A 19,288-nucleotide genomic window follows, 5' to 3' on the forward strand; every position below is an offset into this window, starting at 1 on the left:
GAGCAGGTGAGTGATCCCAACACATCATGAATGTCCAGAAACTACACCTGACCACTCCATCTCCAATACTAATGTCCCTTCAAAGTGTAGACTACCCAAATCACATCCCACAAGACACATGCCATACGTATCACACTGCTGGCTGACCACAATACAGAAATGCCAACTGGGGTACCTGAACTGATCAAGCCACAACAAGCGGCATTCCGTTACAGGACAGGTGACAACTGATGTGTAGAAAACATGTCTGGAGAACAGCCATGGCATGACATTCACACAATTACAGAGGAATATCAGCACACACAAAACAATGATACACCACATCACTTCATTATTGCATGTCCAGCTACAATGGCCTAATACACATTCATAGTCAATCTCAGTGTGTAGTGTCATAACAACTACACAATAGGCTGTCATGTAGACATCATAGGCCACCTACCATTCCACCTGACATGCAGCTCAAAGTACCAGGACTTGGCAACACAAGTACACCTACATCGCTCACACCATACCTGACACGTGATTCCATGTTCCTAACGCCAGATTACACAAAGGTGACACAGAAATGACACGTACACTTGATTTAGACATGGCCCAAGATGACTGCCAGTGCATTAAAGACATCTTCAATTACAACACATACCTGCTTACTATATAGTGGTACAACCAGACCATTACTTCATGATCACATGAGTGATGCCATACATATTCCTCACCTGACTGGACACTTCAGCTTGGCCAAGGGTAACTAGATTGTCCTTCTCCACGTGGTGTGCCCCCAATTAAAAAATGAGACATGATGTGGGCAGCACATTACCAAGGTTACAAAGGAATTGGTAGCCCATTTCCTCACATATCATTGGCATCACATATTGGAAAAGGCTGTCTCTGGCAAACCACTAACATTCACTATTACCCAACCATTAGGACTGAGAGGAAATGCCCACATGCCAATCACATGGAAAAGCAATTGTATCACCAATACTCAAAGCATACACCTTAAGTTCAATGTTCCTTCGTTGCTAAATTCACATACCCCACTGTATGAAGATAAATGGTCAATGGAATAACAACTACAAACACAGATATGTAGAGCCCTAGACCGGCCAAATCTCTGCTGTACATGAGATGGCAGCCTTGCAAGGAGTCCATGGCTTTAGCAGTAAAAAGGTAATGTTGGGAGCCTGTACCAAATAAGGGACTCAACTTGTTGGTACAACAATTGATCAGCACAGATGGGAGTTGTCAGACACCTCAGATCCACTGACGGACATATGCATAGGGATGATCTGGGATAGACTAAAGGGTATGCTGAAACACCAGCTCAGATGCATAGGGAGGGCAGGATGTGCAACAAAAGTGCCACTGACATTGGACATTTCCACATGCATTCAGAATGATGTCATGATACATGCTTTCAAAACTCATACATAGCAAAACATGATGGCTGTTCCATATCTCATACACTGGCAAGGTGATGACAACTGATTACCTCTAGCCTAGAAACATTCCTCAGCTACAACTTCATCACTGAAGGTAAAGTGAGACAGCAAATGGCATACAACCAGAGCCAAGTACCAGGTAGCAGTCAGTACTTACCCCCTTGTGCCTGCTGTTTGGCCCTCAAACGCCCATCCACCTCATGATAGGCCACCGCTAAAATGCGGGCCATTGGAGGGGTCAGGGTCTGATGAGCACCCCTCCCTTGTTGGGAGGACATCTCAAGCTGGGTCTCGGCTTTCTTCCGGGTCTGCCATCGCTTGCGACAATGGGTGCTCTGCCAGCAGTGGACCCCCAGGGTTCGCACTTGCTTGGCAATGGCACACCAGATCCCTTTCTTCTGATGGGCATTCACCTGCATGGATGACACAGACAAAAGAAGAAAGTAATGCACACATGCACCATACCAACATTAGTTGACACTACACAACTGTAACAACAAGTGGGCACACATAACCAACCACCATTGCCACACGTCTGTACACTATGCCACATGCATTCATCTACACCAACTAGAGTTCACATTGAAAATTCACTGTCACACACATCACGCATGGCTGAGGCACTGGACTGACCTGTTCCTCTTGTGCCCCATATAGCTGTTCATACAGGGCAGGGGTAGGACCTCCTCCACCAGCTTTTCCAGCTCTTCCTGGGCGGAGGCAGTGGCCCTACCACCTGCAGGACATGGCATGATAGCTTCTAGAGGCAGTACACAGCAGCTCATGTAGTGGAGGTCTTGCTAGCAACAGTGCCAGAAGTCAAGTGAACAAGACTGCCGAAAATGGTGGTCATGACCGCCATGTACAGGACCGTCACTGCCGGCTGTCATCGCCATCGGTCCAACTCCGCCATAGGCAGCAATGTTAACCTTTTACAAGTTACACAGCGTTTGCGACCGCCTATCACCATGACAACTCCCTCTGGCAGACTGAGGTCACTCCCATCTGTCCAGAACAGTAGGTCAGGCAGCTGCCATTTTGTGCACATTTACTTGATGCATCTTAAATAAGTGTGTCAGACACCTGATCGACCTTAATTCTATGTGACCCAAAGTAGTGTGTTCATGATAGTGCTACATAATGGGACAAACATATAAAAATCACCTGCTGAGCCTGCATACATGTGATAGGTCTGTGTAGCTACTCTGAGGTATATAGGCATCTGATAGTGATAGATGAATTCTGTGACATATGTGTCATCAGTGCAGTACTGCACAGTAACACACACATGTTCACATACATATGTGTCACATCTCCTAACTTACTGATATTCCAGCCAATATGCTACAATGAAGGTGTCTGATGTCCATTTCTATGGTCTGTGATGTTAATGTCAGCATTGCTCCACAGACACTGCACATGTGTAGGTGTCGGAAAGTATTCAATGTGAAGCTGTTGTGTGCCAACTGTATGACCTATTGTACATTTTCTACTCTCTATTTAGATAGCCTGCCATGAGGGGAATGACACAACCACCAGTTTACCATCTACTGGTAGACCTGGCAACCATACAGGACAGGCATGTCATCCAGACCTACTGTCTGAATCGCCAGACCATCATGGATCTATGTAGTCAGTTGGAGCCATATCTGATGCCAGGCAATCACAATCCCTATTCCATACCACCCGTCATTCAAGTACTGTGAGTGCTACACTTCCTGGCCACTGGCACATTCCAGTATACGGATGCCTTAACCACAGGGATGTTTCAGCCCATGTTCAGTAAGGTTTTGAGGGATGCACTGTGTACTTTCTTGCAACACCTGGACAGCTTCATCAAATTTCCCCTAAGTGTGAATATGACCAATGTGAAGGGTGACTTTTATCAGATGGGACTGATTCCCCATGTAGAAGGGGCCATTGATGGCACCCATATTTCCCTGCTCTCTCACACTGTCAATTAACAGGTATATAGGAACAGCAAAAACTAAAAAATAATTGTTCAGGTGGTGTGTCTGGCAAACCAGTATATCTCCCAAGTGACTGCCAAGTTCCCTGGATGAGTGCATGACTCCTACCTTATGCGGAACAGCAATATCCAAACATGATGGCATGAATATACACAGAGAGGGCCTGGCTGGTTGGTGAGTATGCATTGTTATGTTTCTAAATGTTATGTGCCCTGTCATCACAGTCTGCACAATCACAGTACCTCAATTGGCTCAAGTGATTCTGCTGTCCAAACCTTCCTTGGCTGTTGACACCTGTGAGGTACCCACCCACGCCAGGGGAACTCCGTTTCAATGAGGCCCACGGGAGGACCAGGCATGTAATAGAGTGTACTTTCAGCCTACTGAAGGCAAGATTCAGGTGCCTGGACCTGTCTGGAGGTGCCCTCCTCTACTCTCCCCACAAGGTTTGCCAAATCATTGTTGCCTGCTGCATGCTCCACAATCTAGCCCTGAGGTGTCGGATATGATTGCTAGCTGATGAGGGTGAGGCAGACATACCTGTATCTGTAAGTGGTTATATGGAAAGTGGTGAAGAGCCAGAGGACAAAGGAGCTGCTCACTGTAGGACTGAGCTCATCAACCAGTACTTCCAGTGACAGACAGGTAAGTGAGGTGGACCCTTTCATGTCTTTCAAGAGCACAATCAGAAGTGGATAGCTGATATTACACCTCCTGCCATTTGGGAAATGTGATGCTGTAATGATGTCCAGTGCCTGTGTGTGAGTTGTTGTAGCAAACAGTAGGATTGTTGATAAATAGTATTAGTGGTTCTGCCCTGACATGTGTTGTGGCCACTCATTCAAACATTCACCTCTCTCATGGACTGACCATTTTAGAGTTGATCTTCATGTATTCTCTAGTTGCCAGCTCCTCCCACCCACAGGATATGGATATCATCTGTGGGTCTGCTACCTAGGCTTTGGGGCATACTTAGTCAGCAGTCAATGGTTACAGGGTACAGTTCTGAGAGGTGTTCAGGACAAATAGCTTGTTAGGAAGGCCCTGAAGCTTGTGCTGTATAGGTCATATCAAGATGCTCATGATTTGGATTCTCACTACAATAGGCACACAGTCAATTAGCTGTGCATGTGCTAACTGTTAACTCATGCTTTCCATTGTGATGGTACTCTCTGTCTTGCTCTATTTGTAGATTCCTCATCAGTCACTATCCTGGTGTTACTGTGGATTTCTATTTCATCCTGTGACATATGTCCATTGACATTTCTGTGGTCATGTGTGTCCTGCTGAGGAAGCCTCCGTCTGATATCCGTTTTTATTGCCAGTTGGAATCAGGGGGGCCTTTGCCAGACCACATTTGTATTGATGGACATATGTTGTTGTACTATTAAACAAACATGTATAGTAGCTGTGTCCATATATCCATTTTTGTGCATATATGTATCATGAGAAGCCAAATCAAGTGTACAACATAATAAACAAGGGATGAGTGGAGTCACAGGAGATGGGTTGGTCAGAGTAGCTGCTACAATATTTGGCCAAATAGGTCCTGTATCCTTATCCAATGGGAAAATGCAGTTAGGATTCAGAACAGTCAACAGGGTGTTTCAGAGGCACACAAGGGTGAAAAATCAGGAGAGGTTTACTTCGTGGCAGTGGGTTGGGTCTTGGCATCTGCCGCAGCTGAATGTCTATATGGTCATCCACGTTTGTGGGTGGGGGGTTCATCTGCTACAGAGGGAGGAGTGTCTGAGGCTCCCCTGGCAGGGCTTCTATTGCACCAGCTGCCCCTGATGTTGAGGGGGCAGATGTAACATTGCTAGTTGAAGGGGCCTGATGGTGGGTAGCTATGTCATGCAGGGTGGTGTTGACGTTCCTCAGCACCCCAGCTATGGAGGCCATGGTGGCATTGTGTGCCAGCCATTGCTGCATGGCTTCCTGGTGGTATTCCCTCTACAGCCTTTGACTTTCCCCCAACATAGTGATGATCTGGCCCAACCTGTCCTGGAAAGATGGTATGCTCCCAGGACTTGGGAGAGGCTTCCCCATCCTCTGTTCCACAGCATTACTTCCACGCCCCTTGCCTCCAGGTGCCTGTGCTCCTGGCATGGTGTGCCCACTCCCAGTGTTAGCAGAGCCATCATTGTCTGGGGTTCAATGTCAGACTCAGGACCCTGTACTGTGGGGCACACAATTGTTTGAACAGTCTTTGGGAAACAGGTTTGGGGGCGCATGCTTGGCTGTGATGTCTGTGCAACTGTGGTGGGAGGGACTGATGTGGGCAGGGTGAGGCTGGGAGTCGTCGACTGACCAGATGTCTTGGATGGGCAAGGTAGGTCATCACTTTCCAGACACCCAGGCGTGTTGTCCTCACTGGGGCCTTCATCCTGTGGAGGGCTGGCAGTGTCTGGCATCTTATTCGTGGTGGCAATGGCAGGGTTACCTGTGGATGGAGTGAGACACAGAGTACAGTTAAGAAAGTTTGTTTGGTATCCTCTTTGTGTAATACAGACAATGGCCTAGCATGATCCCAGCACTGACAATGACAGTTGCTGCACAGAATAGCTAGGTGGTACATAGGAGTCTGTGACAAGAATGCCATAGTCCATGTTGTGTGCTGTCATCAATGTTTGGTACATATGGCACTGCAGATGGGTTTCTGTAACTATCTGATACATGACAAATAGACTCTGGTACCTGGTGTGTAGTCAGGCTTGGTAGTGGTATCACATAATGGCTGAACATTGGCTCATGATGTTCCATAGGGAACAGAGTATGTGGGTACATAGGACACATACTCCTGTCTCTGGATCTTTCAGTCTGCAAGGACTCTGGCATCCTACTTTCCAACCCATGGTCACTCCATTACAGGCATGGGTATATGAATCAGTGTCCAATTTGAATGGTTACAGGGTTGTTGCTATGTTTTGCCTTACTTACCATTGTGGTGTACCATTGCATTGCTGTCATTGCCATGTACAGGTCCTCAATTGTACATTCTAGATGGTGTAGGTTGTATAATAATCATACATGTATGAAATGTGACCTGATATGCACATTGAATGTTTTCACATAGATGGCTTGGTGCATTGTGGAAGTCGTAGTATTAGGATCAGGCTGTGGTATCCCTGTCCATGCCAAGGGATATGTGGGAAGTAGGGCTGTGTGGGGTGGTGGCATGCAGGAGAGGGGCATTGGGTGATAGGCAGGTAAGTGCAGTGGAAAAATTAGTGAACTGTGGGGTATTTAGGCAGTGAGGAAGCATGCAGGACACAACAATTGTGTGAAATTGATGTTGTGGGTACTTACCAGACTCCAGTCCTTAAGGTATTCCAGTAAGGCTCTCAGGATGCAGTACTTCTAAGGCCCTCGCCTCCCAAGATGTGAAGCTTGGGGAAGGAGGTGGGGGCCCACTGTTAGTCTTGTGCATGGCTATTTGGTGTCTCGATGCCATGGAATGCACCTTCCCCATAAGTCGTTCCACCTCTTCCTGATGTCCTCACTTGTGCGTGGATGGCTGCCCACAGAGTTGACACTGTTGACAGTTGTTAGACCTGACAGCCTTGGGGTGGTCACCCCCACTTTTTGCCTGCCTCCCTCCACTTTTTGACACTGTTTCTGATGGTTTTAGGACTCTGCGAACTTCAACACTGCTAACAAGTGCTAAACTGCATATGCTCTCTCCCTTATTGGCATATTTATTTTACTTGTAAGTCCCTAGTACATGTGCCGAGGGCCTGTAAATCAAATGCTACTATTGGGCCTGCAGCACTGGTTGTGCCACCCACATAAGTAGCCCCATAACCATGTCTCAGGTCTGCCATTGGAAGGCCTGTGTGTGCAGTTTCACTGCCACGTTGACTTGGCATTTAAAAGCACTTGCCAAGCCTGAAACTCCCCTTTTTCTACATATAAGCCACCCCTAAGTTAGGCCCTGGATAACCCACAGGGCAGGGTGCTATGTAGGTAAGTGGAGAAGTGGAGAAGTGTGGCTCAATGGAGAAGTGTGGCTCAATGGTTAGAGTGGCAGACCCTGATGCAGAAATCTGGCCTGGGACCAGGGTTCAATTCCTGTCTCGGCGGGTCTTGGGCTCAATTTCCTCAGACCTGATAATTCTCACATCGGTGCCTAATCTAATTCATGGGTCCCACTCTGTAACTCTGGGCAATAACTTGCTTAATCTCCACAACGGCCCCAACAGCATGGGATGCCTGGCTTCACCTTGGGGGTTGCCCAGGAGTGGGCACTTTACAGGGAAAAGCCAGGAGGGGTTCCACAGCGGTATGTGTACAGCGCCTTGAGACCCTAACGGGTGAGTAGTGCGCAATACAAGTATGAAGTTTACAGTTTAAAAGGCAAGACATATACTTGTGTGTTTTATATGTCATTTTAGTGGAAAACTCCTAAATGTGTTTTCCACTGCTGTGAGGCCTGCTCCTTTGATAGGCTAACATTAGGGATACCCTCATATACTGTTTGAGTGGTAGGTTCTGATCAGAAAGCGGTAGTCAGGTCATATTTAGTAAAGCATGGCCAGAATGGTAATACAAAATCCCACTGACTTGCGATGTTGGATTTTATATTACTATTTTACAAATGCAACTTTTAGAAAATGAGCATTTCTCTGCACTTAAAATCCTTCTGTGCCTTATAGCCTGTCTTCAATCCACATCTGGGCTGGGCTGGTTGACATCTCCCTTGTGCATTTCACCCACACAATCACAAACACAGGATGCTCAGTCACACCTGCACACATCTGCATACTAAATGAATCTTCCTGGGTTGGAAGGGTGGAGGGCCTGACACATTTCCAAGGACAGTGGGCTTGCGCTCACACAATGGACTGCCTAATGCCCCTACTGGGACCCTGGCAGACAGGGTTATACTGAAAGAGGACATTGTGCACTTCCAAACCACTCTTTGAAGTCTCCCCGACTTCAAAGGCACTTTTCGGTCTATAAACTTGGAATATAAACTGGGTCCCTGACCCTACCAACTTAGACAGTTCCTGGGACAGATACTCTGAACCAGATCCTGTAACCTGCCAAGAGGAGCTACCTGGCTGCCCAAAGGACTCACCTGGACTGATTTGCTGTGAAGGACTGCTGTGTTGCTGTTGCCCTGCTGCCTATTTGGCCTCTGGCTCTGCTGAGAAGTGTTCTCCAAGGGCTTGGATAGAGCTTGCCTTCTGTAACTCCTTGTACAGTGAAAGTCGACACACACCTTGCCAGAACCGACGCACCACTTGTCTAGCAGGGAAAGAATTACTGCATCGCCGAACCGGAACGACGCAGTCCTGCTCCCAAAGTGGAGATCAATGGAACTTTGACGCAAAGCCCATTGGATCGATGAATCACCAAGAAAGAATGACGCAGTCCAACTTCTTGTAGGAGGAATTGCCACAGTGATTGCCTTGCGACAGAAACTCCAACGCATCACCCACCAGACCGACGCAGCTCCTATAACTTCGTCCTGCATGCCCAGGATTTCCATGCATCGTCCCTGGGCATCAAAATTCCTTGCATTCCAAAGAGGATTCAAGCCTGTGCTCCGGATTTCGACGCAAAGTTCTTCTCGCATAGAAAATAATTGATGCATCATCTGTAGTGCCTGCAAATCCAACGAGCACCCCTCCTTTTCCTCACATACCCTCCTCTGTGGTCTCCGTGCTTATACTTTTGACGCATACCAGGTACTTTGTTCTTGCAAGAGACACTTGTTGAAAGACTTAAGACTCTTTGGCCCTGATTATGACCTTGGCGGACGGCAGAGGCCGTCCGCCAAGGTACCGCCGCCAAATGACCGCACCGCGGTCAGAAGACCGCGGCGGCCCTTCAGACATTTCCTCTGGGCCGGCGGGCGCTCTCCAAAAGAGCGCCCGCCGGCCCAGAGGAAATGCCCCTGCAACGAGGACGCCGGCTCAGAATTGAGCCGGCGTAGTTGCAGGGGTGCGACGGGTGCAGTTGCACCCGTCGCGTATTTCAGTGTCTGCTTTGCAGACACTGAAATACTTTGCGGGGCCCTCTTACGGGGGCCCCTGCAGTGCCCATGCCATGGGCATGGGCACTGCAGGGGCCCCCAGGGGCCCCGAGGCACCCCCTACCGCCATCCTGTTCCTGGCGGGAGACCCGCCAGGAACAGGATGGCGGTAGGGGGTGTCAGAATCCCCATGGCTGCGGAGCGCGCTCCGCAGCCATGGAGGATTCTGTAGGGCAGTGGTAAACCGGCGGTCTCCCGCAGGTTTACCCTTTCTGACCGCGGCTGAACCGCCGAGGTCAGAATGCCCTCGGGAGCACCGCCAGCCTGTTGGCGGTGCTCCCGTGGTCGGTGACCCTGGCGGTCACCGGCCGCCAGGGTCAGAATGACCCCCCTTGTATCATTACAAAAGTGATATTACAACTTGTACTCATCAAATCTTGATTGTTTTGACCTTAATTCAAATTCAAATAAACCTGTGTGGTGTATTTTTGTGGAGTTTTCACTGTGTTATTGCATGATTTATTTCACAAATACTTTACACATGGCCTTCTAAGTTAAGCCTGACTGCTCAGTGCCAAAGGTACCAGAGGGTGGGCACAGGATAATTCGGGTTGTGTGTGACTTACCGTGACTAGGATTGTGGTCCCTATTTGGACAAGGGTGTATACCTCTGCCAACCTGAGACACAATTTTTAACAACTATTCTTTGCCATACCTCCATTTTCCTTGCAATTGATGTTAGCTGGACCTACAGTCCAAACAGTTGTGGCTCTGTCATGACAATTTCATCCACCATGACTCTCAACTCATCGCCGGTAAATCTTTGGTGCTTTTGTGGGGACATGTTTGAATTTGCGCCTAATTTCCACCCACCAGTGTCCTGGCAGTTTACGATATTTGGCTGTTTTTTGACAGTCTTCATGGTTTGGGTCGTAATACGGCAGTCGGAAGACTGCCAACATGGCTGTCTTTTGGCGGCCGCCACCACAGTGGTCCTGCCTAAAGACCACCAAGATCATAATAAGGCCCAATGTTTTTCCCCCACTGAAGTGGAGTGAATTGCCTGAAACCGCAAAGCTACAAAAGATATTATTGAGGGTTATTGTACTCCAATGAGGTTAAAGGAATGAGCTTGTTCTTCCCTCTCACTTGTCTACTCTTTAAATGCAGGTTATTATTAGAGAATTGGGAGGATCTTGTCTGGAGCATAGAATAAAAAAATGTTCTTCCTTTGAAAGAAAAAAAACTTTAGGTTCCCTCAAAGAGATGAAGTGGCCTTGCTGGTACCACTTCAAAAGCCCTCAGTGAGTTGCCCGTGATGATTCTCATTTTGGCCTGCTGTAGAATCTTGTCAGTTGTTGTGGGAACAAATAAATTCTTCACAGCAAAACCGAGTTTGACAAATTTTCCCTCCATCCGAAGTTTTAAGCCACATTTAGCAGTGCATGGACATACTAAAGTTCATGGTCATGGTTGCCATATCAATGAGGTCCCATGATGTTGGAAGTTTTTACTCCACAGCTTTGTTGCCCAGATTACCAAAATTACGTAGATATTACAATCTTCTTAAACATGGAGCCCAGTTTAGAGTTTGGCAGGCAGGGTACTCTGTTACAACACAAAAGAGTACACTGCCCACCAAACATTTGGCCCACTCACCTCATTTAGAGATGAGTGGGCCTTAAGTATTCCGTTGACAGAGCCCCGGTTGGCTCCTTTAATGGAATACCTCCTCAGACAGCTGACAGAGTAGGGACCATCAGAGGAAGGGCATTAGGCTGCCCTTCCAATTTACGGTGGACAGTGTAATTACTTTTTTTTCCTGTCCATCATCGCAAGCAAAAATCTGGTTGTGGGGGATAGGAAAAAATCATTTTGACCCCCATACTCTCGGAGAAACGTTTGGGGTGGGGTAATTATTTTTTTTCTTTTTGAGAAACAATCTCCCATTTTGTCAAAACCGATGGCAGCCAACCATCAAACATTGAGTACATTGAAATTAAGTCTCATGACTGCAGTCACTTTCAATGTACAGAGATGGCCGCTGGGCTAGCATCAGCTCTAAATTTGGTGGATAGGGTAGTGTTGGAATGGCAAAGGTAATGTGCTCTGTCAACCCGACAGACACTACTACATTTGTCCAACCCTAAATCAGGCTCATAATCTGGGATCAAGAACGCATGACAATTGGGGGGGGGGATGCCCCTGGAAATGGGAAAACATGGATTGGCTGGAACTCATACAGGGGTCTGAATCGGAGAGACTTGGAGGTTGCTAGTGGGAGTGCAACAGGTCATCAGAGAACGGTGAGATAATAGTTTAATAAGTGGGGGTACAGGGGTGGGTATACAGGGCTACAGACAATTCCTGATTGTCTCCTGAGGTGTAAGACAATTTTATTGCTAACTAATCTCGATGTTCTTTCATAATTTTCAAAAGAAAGTATGGCAATTACATTTTTTCCAGATGTGAGAATATATCCGTCCACTTCAGCATAGGCTAGTCTTAGACAGAGGTCACCTGGCTGGTACATTTTGTTCCCATATGTTTTGAAACTCTTGCCCTCATTGACCTTGTGGGGAGGTGCTTAGTGCCTGTCCCCAAGACCTTCATGACTGAAACAGGCTATCAGACACTGGCAGAAAACATAGGTTTTCTAGGGATTATTTAAATCAAAAACCTAAAGTTGGTTAATGTAACCTCCATAAAGGAGGGGGAGATTCCTTAAATAGGGTGGCTGGCTAAATCAAGAGTGTCCGGGATTGTTTCCTAAAACACTTTAATTTACTTCCCAACTCAATTTCAAGTGTTGAAGACTAGCTTCTCCTGCAAGACAGGTGCATGCCATCAAGGCATGAAGAAGTTCCAGAGGAACGTCATACCTATGATTGCACACCGGTACAGGGTCCAGGCATGAACCGGATGATGGTTCTTGAGATAAGAGACTTAGGACTTCATTCCAACTTGTGTAGTAAATAAGCTTTCTATTTCTGCATCTAAATTGCATATACCTTGAGTATTGGTAATATTGGTGTGCAGAATTAATTTCACATTATGATGGAACTCTGGATGCCCCCTAAAAATTGGAGCATTACCATCGGAATTGGAAAACTACTACATCACGTTATAAATTATTAACCATGTTTGCCTGCTTTTCCATCTGAGATTTCATCAGCTTTAATCTACTGGATTGTTTTGGGAGAGGATACAAGGAATGCAATATTCATATAATCCTTACATTTCTCAATATGGCCCCAACCACCGTTTCTGGGCGACTCATGAATTACACAGAAATCTCAATTGAGCCCTTAGAGGCTGTGAGGGTCAGCTACTGCAAACAATCCCTGGCATAACACAAATGGTTCTAAAAAGCTATGGCGTTACAGCACATGGTGCCGGACCTAAAAGAAGACGAAAGAAGATTAAAAATAAAAAAAAAATAAAAAAGGATTTCAGGACGGGAACCTGTTTCAAGAAACGATTGAGCCCAATAAGAAAGATTAAGTGCAATCAGCGACTTCACAATAGTGCATACAGTGTAGAATGAATACATGCGTGTGTCATACTAGTGTGCAAAGCTCTGAATTTAAAACAGTATGAAGCAGTTTCTGGTACCTCCACTTTGAGACAAGGTACTCAAATAGTTCAAAATGGGAAAAAGCCAGCATATACCAGCATGACAATTATAAAAACTGATAAAAGCATCTATTCTGTATTTAATAACAATTTAAAATGTAATAATTTAATAACAATCTTCCAAAATGTTCATCCATTAGGACACATTCCTACTCATCCACTCTTGCTCTTGAAAAAGCTCTCGAAACATGAGTACGTGCATCTTCCGTCCTCCTGTACCATTTTTGAATATCCATGCTTACTTTGAATAACATTAGACCCTTCACAGAAATGACTGCTGGTGGAACCCTCTGTGCCTAAGGCCTGGCCCTGTTAACCCAATCACCTTCCTCATTAAGGCCGAGATCCAATACCATTGCTATATCAACAATTAAACACAATACACTCGATAAACTAATACTTTCTCACATTTCTAAATCATCAAACAATTTTACATCACACCTGGAACTTGCTGTAGACAATAACAGCAAAACCTGATGACAAACAGATGAATGTGCATTTTGTATGAATTGTGTTTATACAAACGTAAATCCATACTGAAGCCCGCTACTTTGCCTTACCGTTTTTCAAATCACATGTGTCAAGTCACTGCTGAGTAATTCTGGAAAAATGATTTGAACTAAGTTACTAATTTGAGCAATCTTGATCACAGTTCCCTGTCAAAACTGACATAACTGTGTAAGTATGTACTCACATTTGTAAGAATATAAATTTAAACCCAACAACAAAAAACAAATATACGTGTTCTTTCTTACATCCTCGTCATCACATCATTTGGATGAATAAGTGCACCTTCAATATGTTATTTACCATGACAAAGTTAAAAAAACTTACCTTGGCCACCAGTATCTCCTCTGAGTGACGTCACTTTGTTCAGAAGAGTGTGTAGGAAATCATTCTCAGAAGTTACACTGGAGGAAATGAAAACAACTCTGCATAAAGGCATTGGATACGTGCGTGCTTGTTTGTATTTGTTATACACAGTTTCCTATTTGTTAGATATGGCTTCAGAACAAGAGATGTTTATTTTTCGGTAAGTGTATCTATTTATTGTCAAGGGCAATCAAAAAATATAACATATTCTTAAAACACACAGTTGAAAAATGTCCATATCTAAATTCAGAAATAGATCTTATAAGGTAAATTTCCTTAAGAACTGTAGGAAATGGGGTCTCTAGTTGGCAGTCAGTTTACACCCTGTCCAAGAAGGGACCCTCCCTCTAGTCAGGAAACAGAGATACACCGCTAGGATAACCCCTGCACACGCCCTTGGTAGCTTGGCACAAGAAGTCTCACTTATTTCAGAGGCAAGGTGTAAAGTATTTGAACACACACATTAACACAGTGAAAACACAACAAAAATATTCATCACCAGTTTAAATAAATAACCAATATTTATCTGAGTAAAACAAGACCAGAATGACAAAAATCCAACATACACAAATAAAGTTATCACTTTTTAAAGATTTAAAAGAGTCTTAATTCTGAGAATTCAGTGGTTGGATCCTTATAACACACAGTACCTTGAATGCGTCAAAAACAAAGATGATGCGGAATGTAGAGGAAGTGGTGTGTCGGAAAAGCAAGCAGTGTACCAATTATTTTCATGCTGGACAGGCGATGAGTGGATTATTTTACAACCCTGTTGCCAACGCATCGATTCCTTACCGCCCTTCTGGGATGCATGGATAATTTTCCCATTAGACTATCGAAGCGTCAATTCCTGGTTGCAGAGCAATGACAATGAAGAAAAATGACACCCAGTGAAGATGCATAGAAATCCAAATGCACAGCGACAATGGATCTGAGACGAAGCAGGCGATGCATCAATTTCACAGCCACAAGAATGGCGCTGCATGGATTTTTCAGCTGCAATGGCATCAGTGCATGGATTTTCACCCAGGTTTCAAGCTTCTACTTTTAAGGGCCCAGGGACTGGATATGGCACCACTTAGCAAGTTAGGACTCTCAGCAGAAGAGCCCAGGCACTGGCAGATTAAGTCTTTGATGTCACTGAGACTTCACAACAGAAGGCAATCTCAGTTCAAGCCCATGGAGAACCTTAGAAAGCAGGATGAAAAAAGCAAAGTCCAGTCCTTTCACCCCCAGGACAGAAGCAGCAAGAAGCAGGCCAGCACAGCGAAGCAACAGGCAGAGTGGCTGTTAGAAATTGAGTCTTTGGTTGACAGTCAGGTTATCCCTCAGCTAACCCCTGCTTGCCCCCTTGGTAGATTGGCAGAGCAGTAGGCTTCACTTCAGATTGCTAGGTGTAAACTATTTGTACCAACACACACAGTAACCTAATGAAAATACTACAAAATGACACAACACCAGTTTAGAAAAATAGGAAATATTTATCTAAACAAAGCAAGACCAAAATGGCAAAAACCCGACATACACAAGTCAAGTTATGAATTTTTAAAGATTAAACTCAAAAATAGTGCTTAGAAACACAAAATGCTTTGATGAGGTGTTAACACGGCATCGTAATGGAGTGATTCCCAACAATCTGACACCAGCGGCGCTGGACACGGAGTCACGTAGACCCCCAGGTACAGTACCTTGGTGAAGAAAGGAAAACGAGCCGATCGTGGCGTCTGTGCGAAACGTTGAATGTGCGCACTTCGAGCAGCGTCGGTCACGATGTGGTGCGGCGACTTCCACAGAGTTGTGGACTTCGGCGGGGTTGCAGCGATGTCGGGCCTGCAAAAGTCATCGCGTTCCAGCGAAGATCACGGAGTCAGTTGCAGGCGGCGTCACCGGATTTAGCAGTGGCGTCGGTCCAAAGTCGTCCGAAGTCGATTTCCTTGGATTTTCACCAGCTTTCCTTTCAAGGGCCCAGGGACTGGATAGGGCACCACTTGTCAGAGACTCCAGGTGCTGGCAGAGAGAAGTCTTTGCTGTTCCTGAGACTTCAAACAACAGGAGGCAAGTTCTAAATCAAGCCCTTGGAGATTTCTTCACAAGATGGAAGTCACACAAAGTCCAGTCTTTGCCCTCTTACTCTGGCAGAAGCAGCAACTGCAGGATAGCTCTACAAAGCACAGTCACAGGCAGGTCAGCTCTTCAGCTCTTCTACAGGGAGAGGTTCCTCTTGTTTCCAGAAGTGTCCTAAAGTCTGTGGTTTTGGGTGCCATTCTTACACCCAATTCCACCTTTGAAGTAGGCCTACTTCAAAGCAAAGTCTCTCGTGAATGTGAAATCCTGCCTTGCCCAGGCCAGGCCCCAAACACTCACTCAGGGTTAGAGACTGCATTGTGTGAGGGCAGGCACAGCCCTTTCAAGGTGTGACTGACCACTTCTCCCCTTCCTCCTAGCACAGATGGCTCCTCAGGATATGCAGGCTACATCCCAGATCCCTTTGTGTCCTCTCTAGTGTGAGGTGCAACCAGCCAAACTGTCAAACTGACCCAGACAGAGAATCCACAAACAGGCAGAGTCACAGAAATGGTATAAGCAAGAAAATGCTCACTTTCTAAAAGTGGCATTTTCAAACACACAATCTTAAAATCGACTTTACTAAAAGATTTATTTTTAAATTGTGGGCTCAGAGACCCCAAACTCCACACGTCCATCCGCTCCCAAAGGGAATCTACACTTTGATCATATTTAGAGGTAGCCCCCATGTTAACCTATGAGAGGGACAGGCCTTGCAACAGTGAAAAACGAGTTTAGCAATATTTCACTGTCAGGACATATAAACACATTACTATATGTCCTACCTTAACCATGCACTGCACCCTGCCCTTGGGGCTACCTAGGGCCTACCTTAGGGGTGCCTTACATGTAAGAAAAGGGAAGGTTTAGGCCTGGCGAGTGGGTACACTTGCCAAGTCGAATTTACAGTTAAAACTGCACACACAGACACTGCAATGGCAGGTCTGAGACATGATTACGGAGCTACTTATGTGGGTGGCACAACCAGTGCTGCAGGCCCACTAGTAGCATTTGATTTACAGGCCCTGGCATCTCCAGTGCACTTTACTAGGGACTTACTAGTAAATCAAATATGCCAATCATGGATAAGCCAATTACATACACATTTTGTAAAGGAGAACTTGCACTTTAGCGCTGGTTAGCAGTGATAAAGTGCCCAGAGTAACAAAAACAGTAACATCAGAGTCCAGCACACATCATCAATAACCTGGGGAACAGAGGCAAAAAGGTAAGGGAGACCACGCCAAGGATGAAAAGTCTAACAGTGCATTTCCTCCTATGGCATCCAGCTCTCCTTCCTGGCAGAATGTCCTCAATCCAGAAGGTGTTCTAAAATTGTGGGGTCAGCAGTCACATACTTCTACTCACTTCTGCCTTTGAAGTAGGCAAACGTCAAAGGAAAGTCTTTGTAGTGCACATGACCCTGCCTCTTCCTTGCCCAGCACCAGCCACACTCTAAGGTGTTGGAGACAGTATTGTGTGAGGTTGGCACAGCCTCTTCAAGTGCAGTTGTCAGCTTCTCCTTCTCACTCTAGCCAAGGAAGACCCATCAGGATATACAGGACACACCTCAGCTCCCTTTGTGCTAGTGTCGAGTGAATTCACAAAATGACGCAGACAGGGATTCAGCAGCCAAGCAAAGGCACAGAATGGTTAAGCAAGAAAATGACCACTTTTTTAAAAGTGGGCATTTTCAAACTCACAATCTGAAAACCAACTTTCCCAAAAGATGTATTTTTAAATTGTGAGTTCAGAGACCTCAACCTCCATTTCCCTATCTGCTCCCAAGGTAAACTGCACGTAAAAGATATTTAAAGGCAATCCCCATGTTAACCTGTGGGAGCGATAGGCCTTGCAACAGTGAAAAACAGATTTGACAGTATTTCACCATCAGGACATGTAAAACAGACCAGTACCTGTCCTGCCTTTTGAATACTCTGCACCCTGCCCGTGGGGTTACTATGGCATACCTTAGGGGTGCCTTACATATAAAAGGGACGTTTTGGCTGCGAGGTCGAACTGGCAGTTACAAACTTCATACACAGACACTGCCATGGCCTGTCTGAGACATGTTTACAGGGCTACTCATGTTGGTGCCATAATCAGTGCTGCAGGGCCACTAGCATTTGCTTTAAAGGCCCTGGGCACCTCTGGTGCACTTTACTAGGGACTTACTAGTAAATCAAATATGCCTATCAAGGATAAACCAATCACCAATACAATTTAGACAGAGAGCATATGCATGTTAGCACTGGTTAGCAGTGGTAAAGTGCCCAGAGTCCTAAAACCAACAAAAGCAGGTCAGAAAAAAATAGGAGGAAAGAGGCAAAAAGTGTGGGAATGACCCTGCAGAAAGGGCCAGGTCCAATAAAAACACTGATTTATAACAGCAGTATTATGGATCTTGTGTTTGGAAACCATACCAGTAATGCATATGATTTACATTTGTCTTGTATATGTAAATTCAAATATTAAAGTAGGCTGGTTAAAAACATTGATAAATCAAGATCAGTGTTGTTATAAACTATCATATACCTTAATTGTCATACGTAAATAACATGTCTACTAGGGAGCTGTGATAGTCTGCTGCACACTACTAGAATTGAAATATGCCTTTATGAAATTGCATCATACCATTATGAGAGATACAAAGTTTCAAAGGACAGATCTACCCACATTTCTGCACATCTGTGGATTCTACTAAACACTAACTGCATGATTCACAAGGTTATTTCAATGTGTAAGTTAGGCTTAGCCACAGAAAAAGACTGAAATTCTTCTTGCAAAAAAATGATAGGTAATTTATTGTCAGTGTAGTTTTTATGCATGGTTGTAATTTAATTATGTGATATTTCTGCTACTCCTCTCTTGAAGTCTTTAATTGTTTATTGCTAGTTCAGATAAAAACATTCATCGCCAATTAAACACACAGAATCACAAAATTACAAACCATTTAAATTATAATAATCACAATCTCATTAAAATGCACACAAATAAATGCAAATTAATTAATAAAATGCATTCAGAGGATTTAACTTAGGCATAGCAGCATCTTTTCCTATCCTAATAAATGTAATTCCTATTAAATACACAGGGGAATACAGATAGGTCAGACTATAAAATAAATAAATAAAAAGAGTATTCACTTGCATGAAGATTTTTGGTTTGTCATCCTTACACACCACATTGTTTGGAGATATCTAGAAATCACGAAAGCAACCTGCATACTAGTGTCTGATTTACATATTGTGAGAGTAGAGCTGCACTGCCTGATCCTTATTTGTAAACGAAGTGGCTTGACATATTTCTCCCTAGGGTTC

At 45.1% G+C, this 19,288-nt stretch overlaps 1 protein-coding gene across 1 annotated transcript in view; it reads right to left on the minus strand.

Annotated features, from left to right (window-relative positions):
- DOCK2 (dedicator of cytokinesis 2) overlaps nucleotides 1–19,288 on the minus strand; it is a 2,133,690-nt gene that overhangs the window by 1,728,154 nt on the left and 386,248 nt on the right. Inside the window, exon 12 of the mRNA XM_069199340.1 lies at nucleotides 13,866–13,942. Coding sequence (XP_069055441.1) covers nucleotides 13,866–13,942 — 77 coding nt within the window. The remainder of the gene's footprint in view (nucleotides 1–13,865; nucleotides 13,943–19,288) is intronic.

This window comes from Pleurodeles waltl, chromosome 7, assembly GCF_031143425.1.
Source record: "Pleurodeles waltl isolate 20211129_DDA chromosome 7, aPleWal1.hap1.20221129, whole genome shotgun sequence".
NCBI classification, from domain to species: domain Eukaryota; kingdom Metazoa; phylum Chordata; class Amphibia; order Caudata; family Salamandridae; genus Pleurodeles; species Pleurodeles waltl.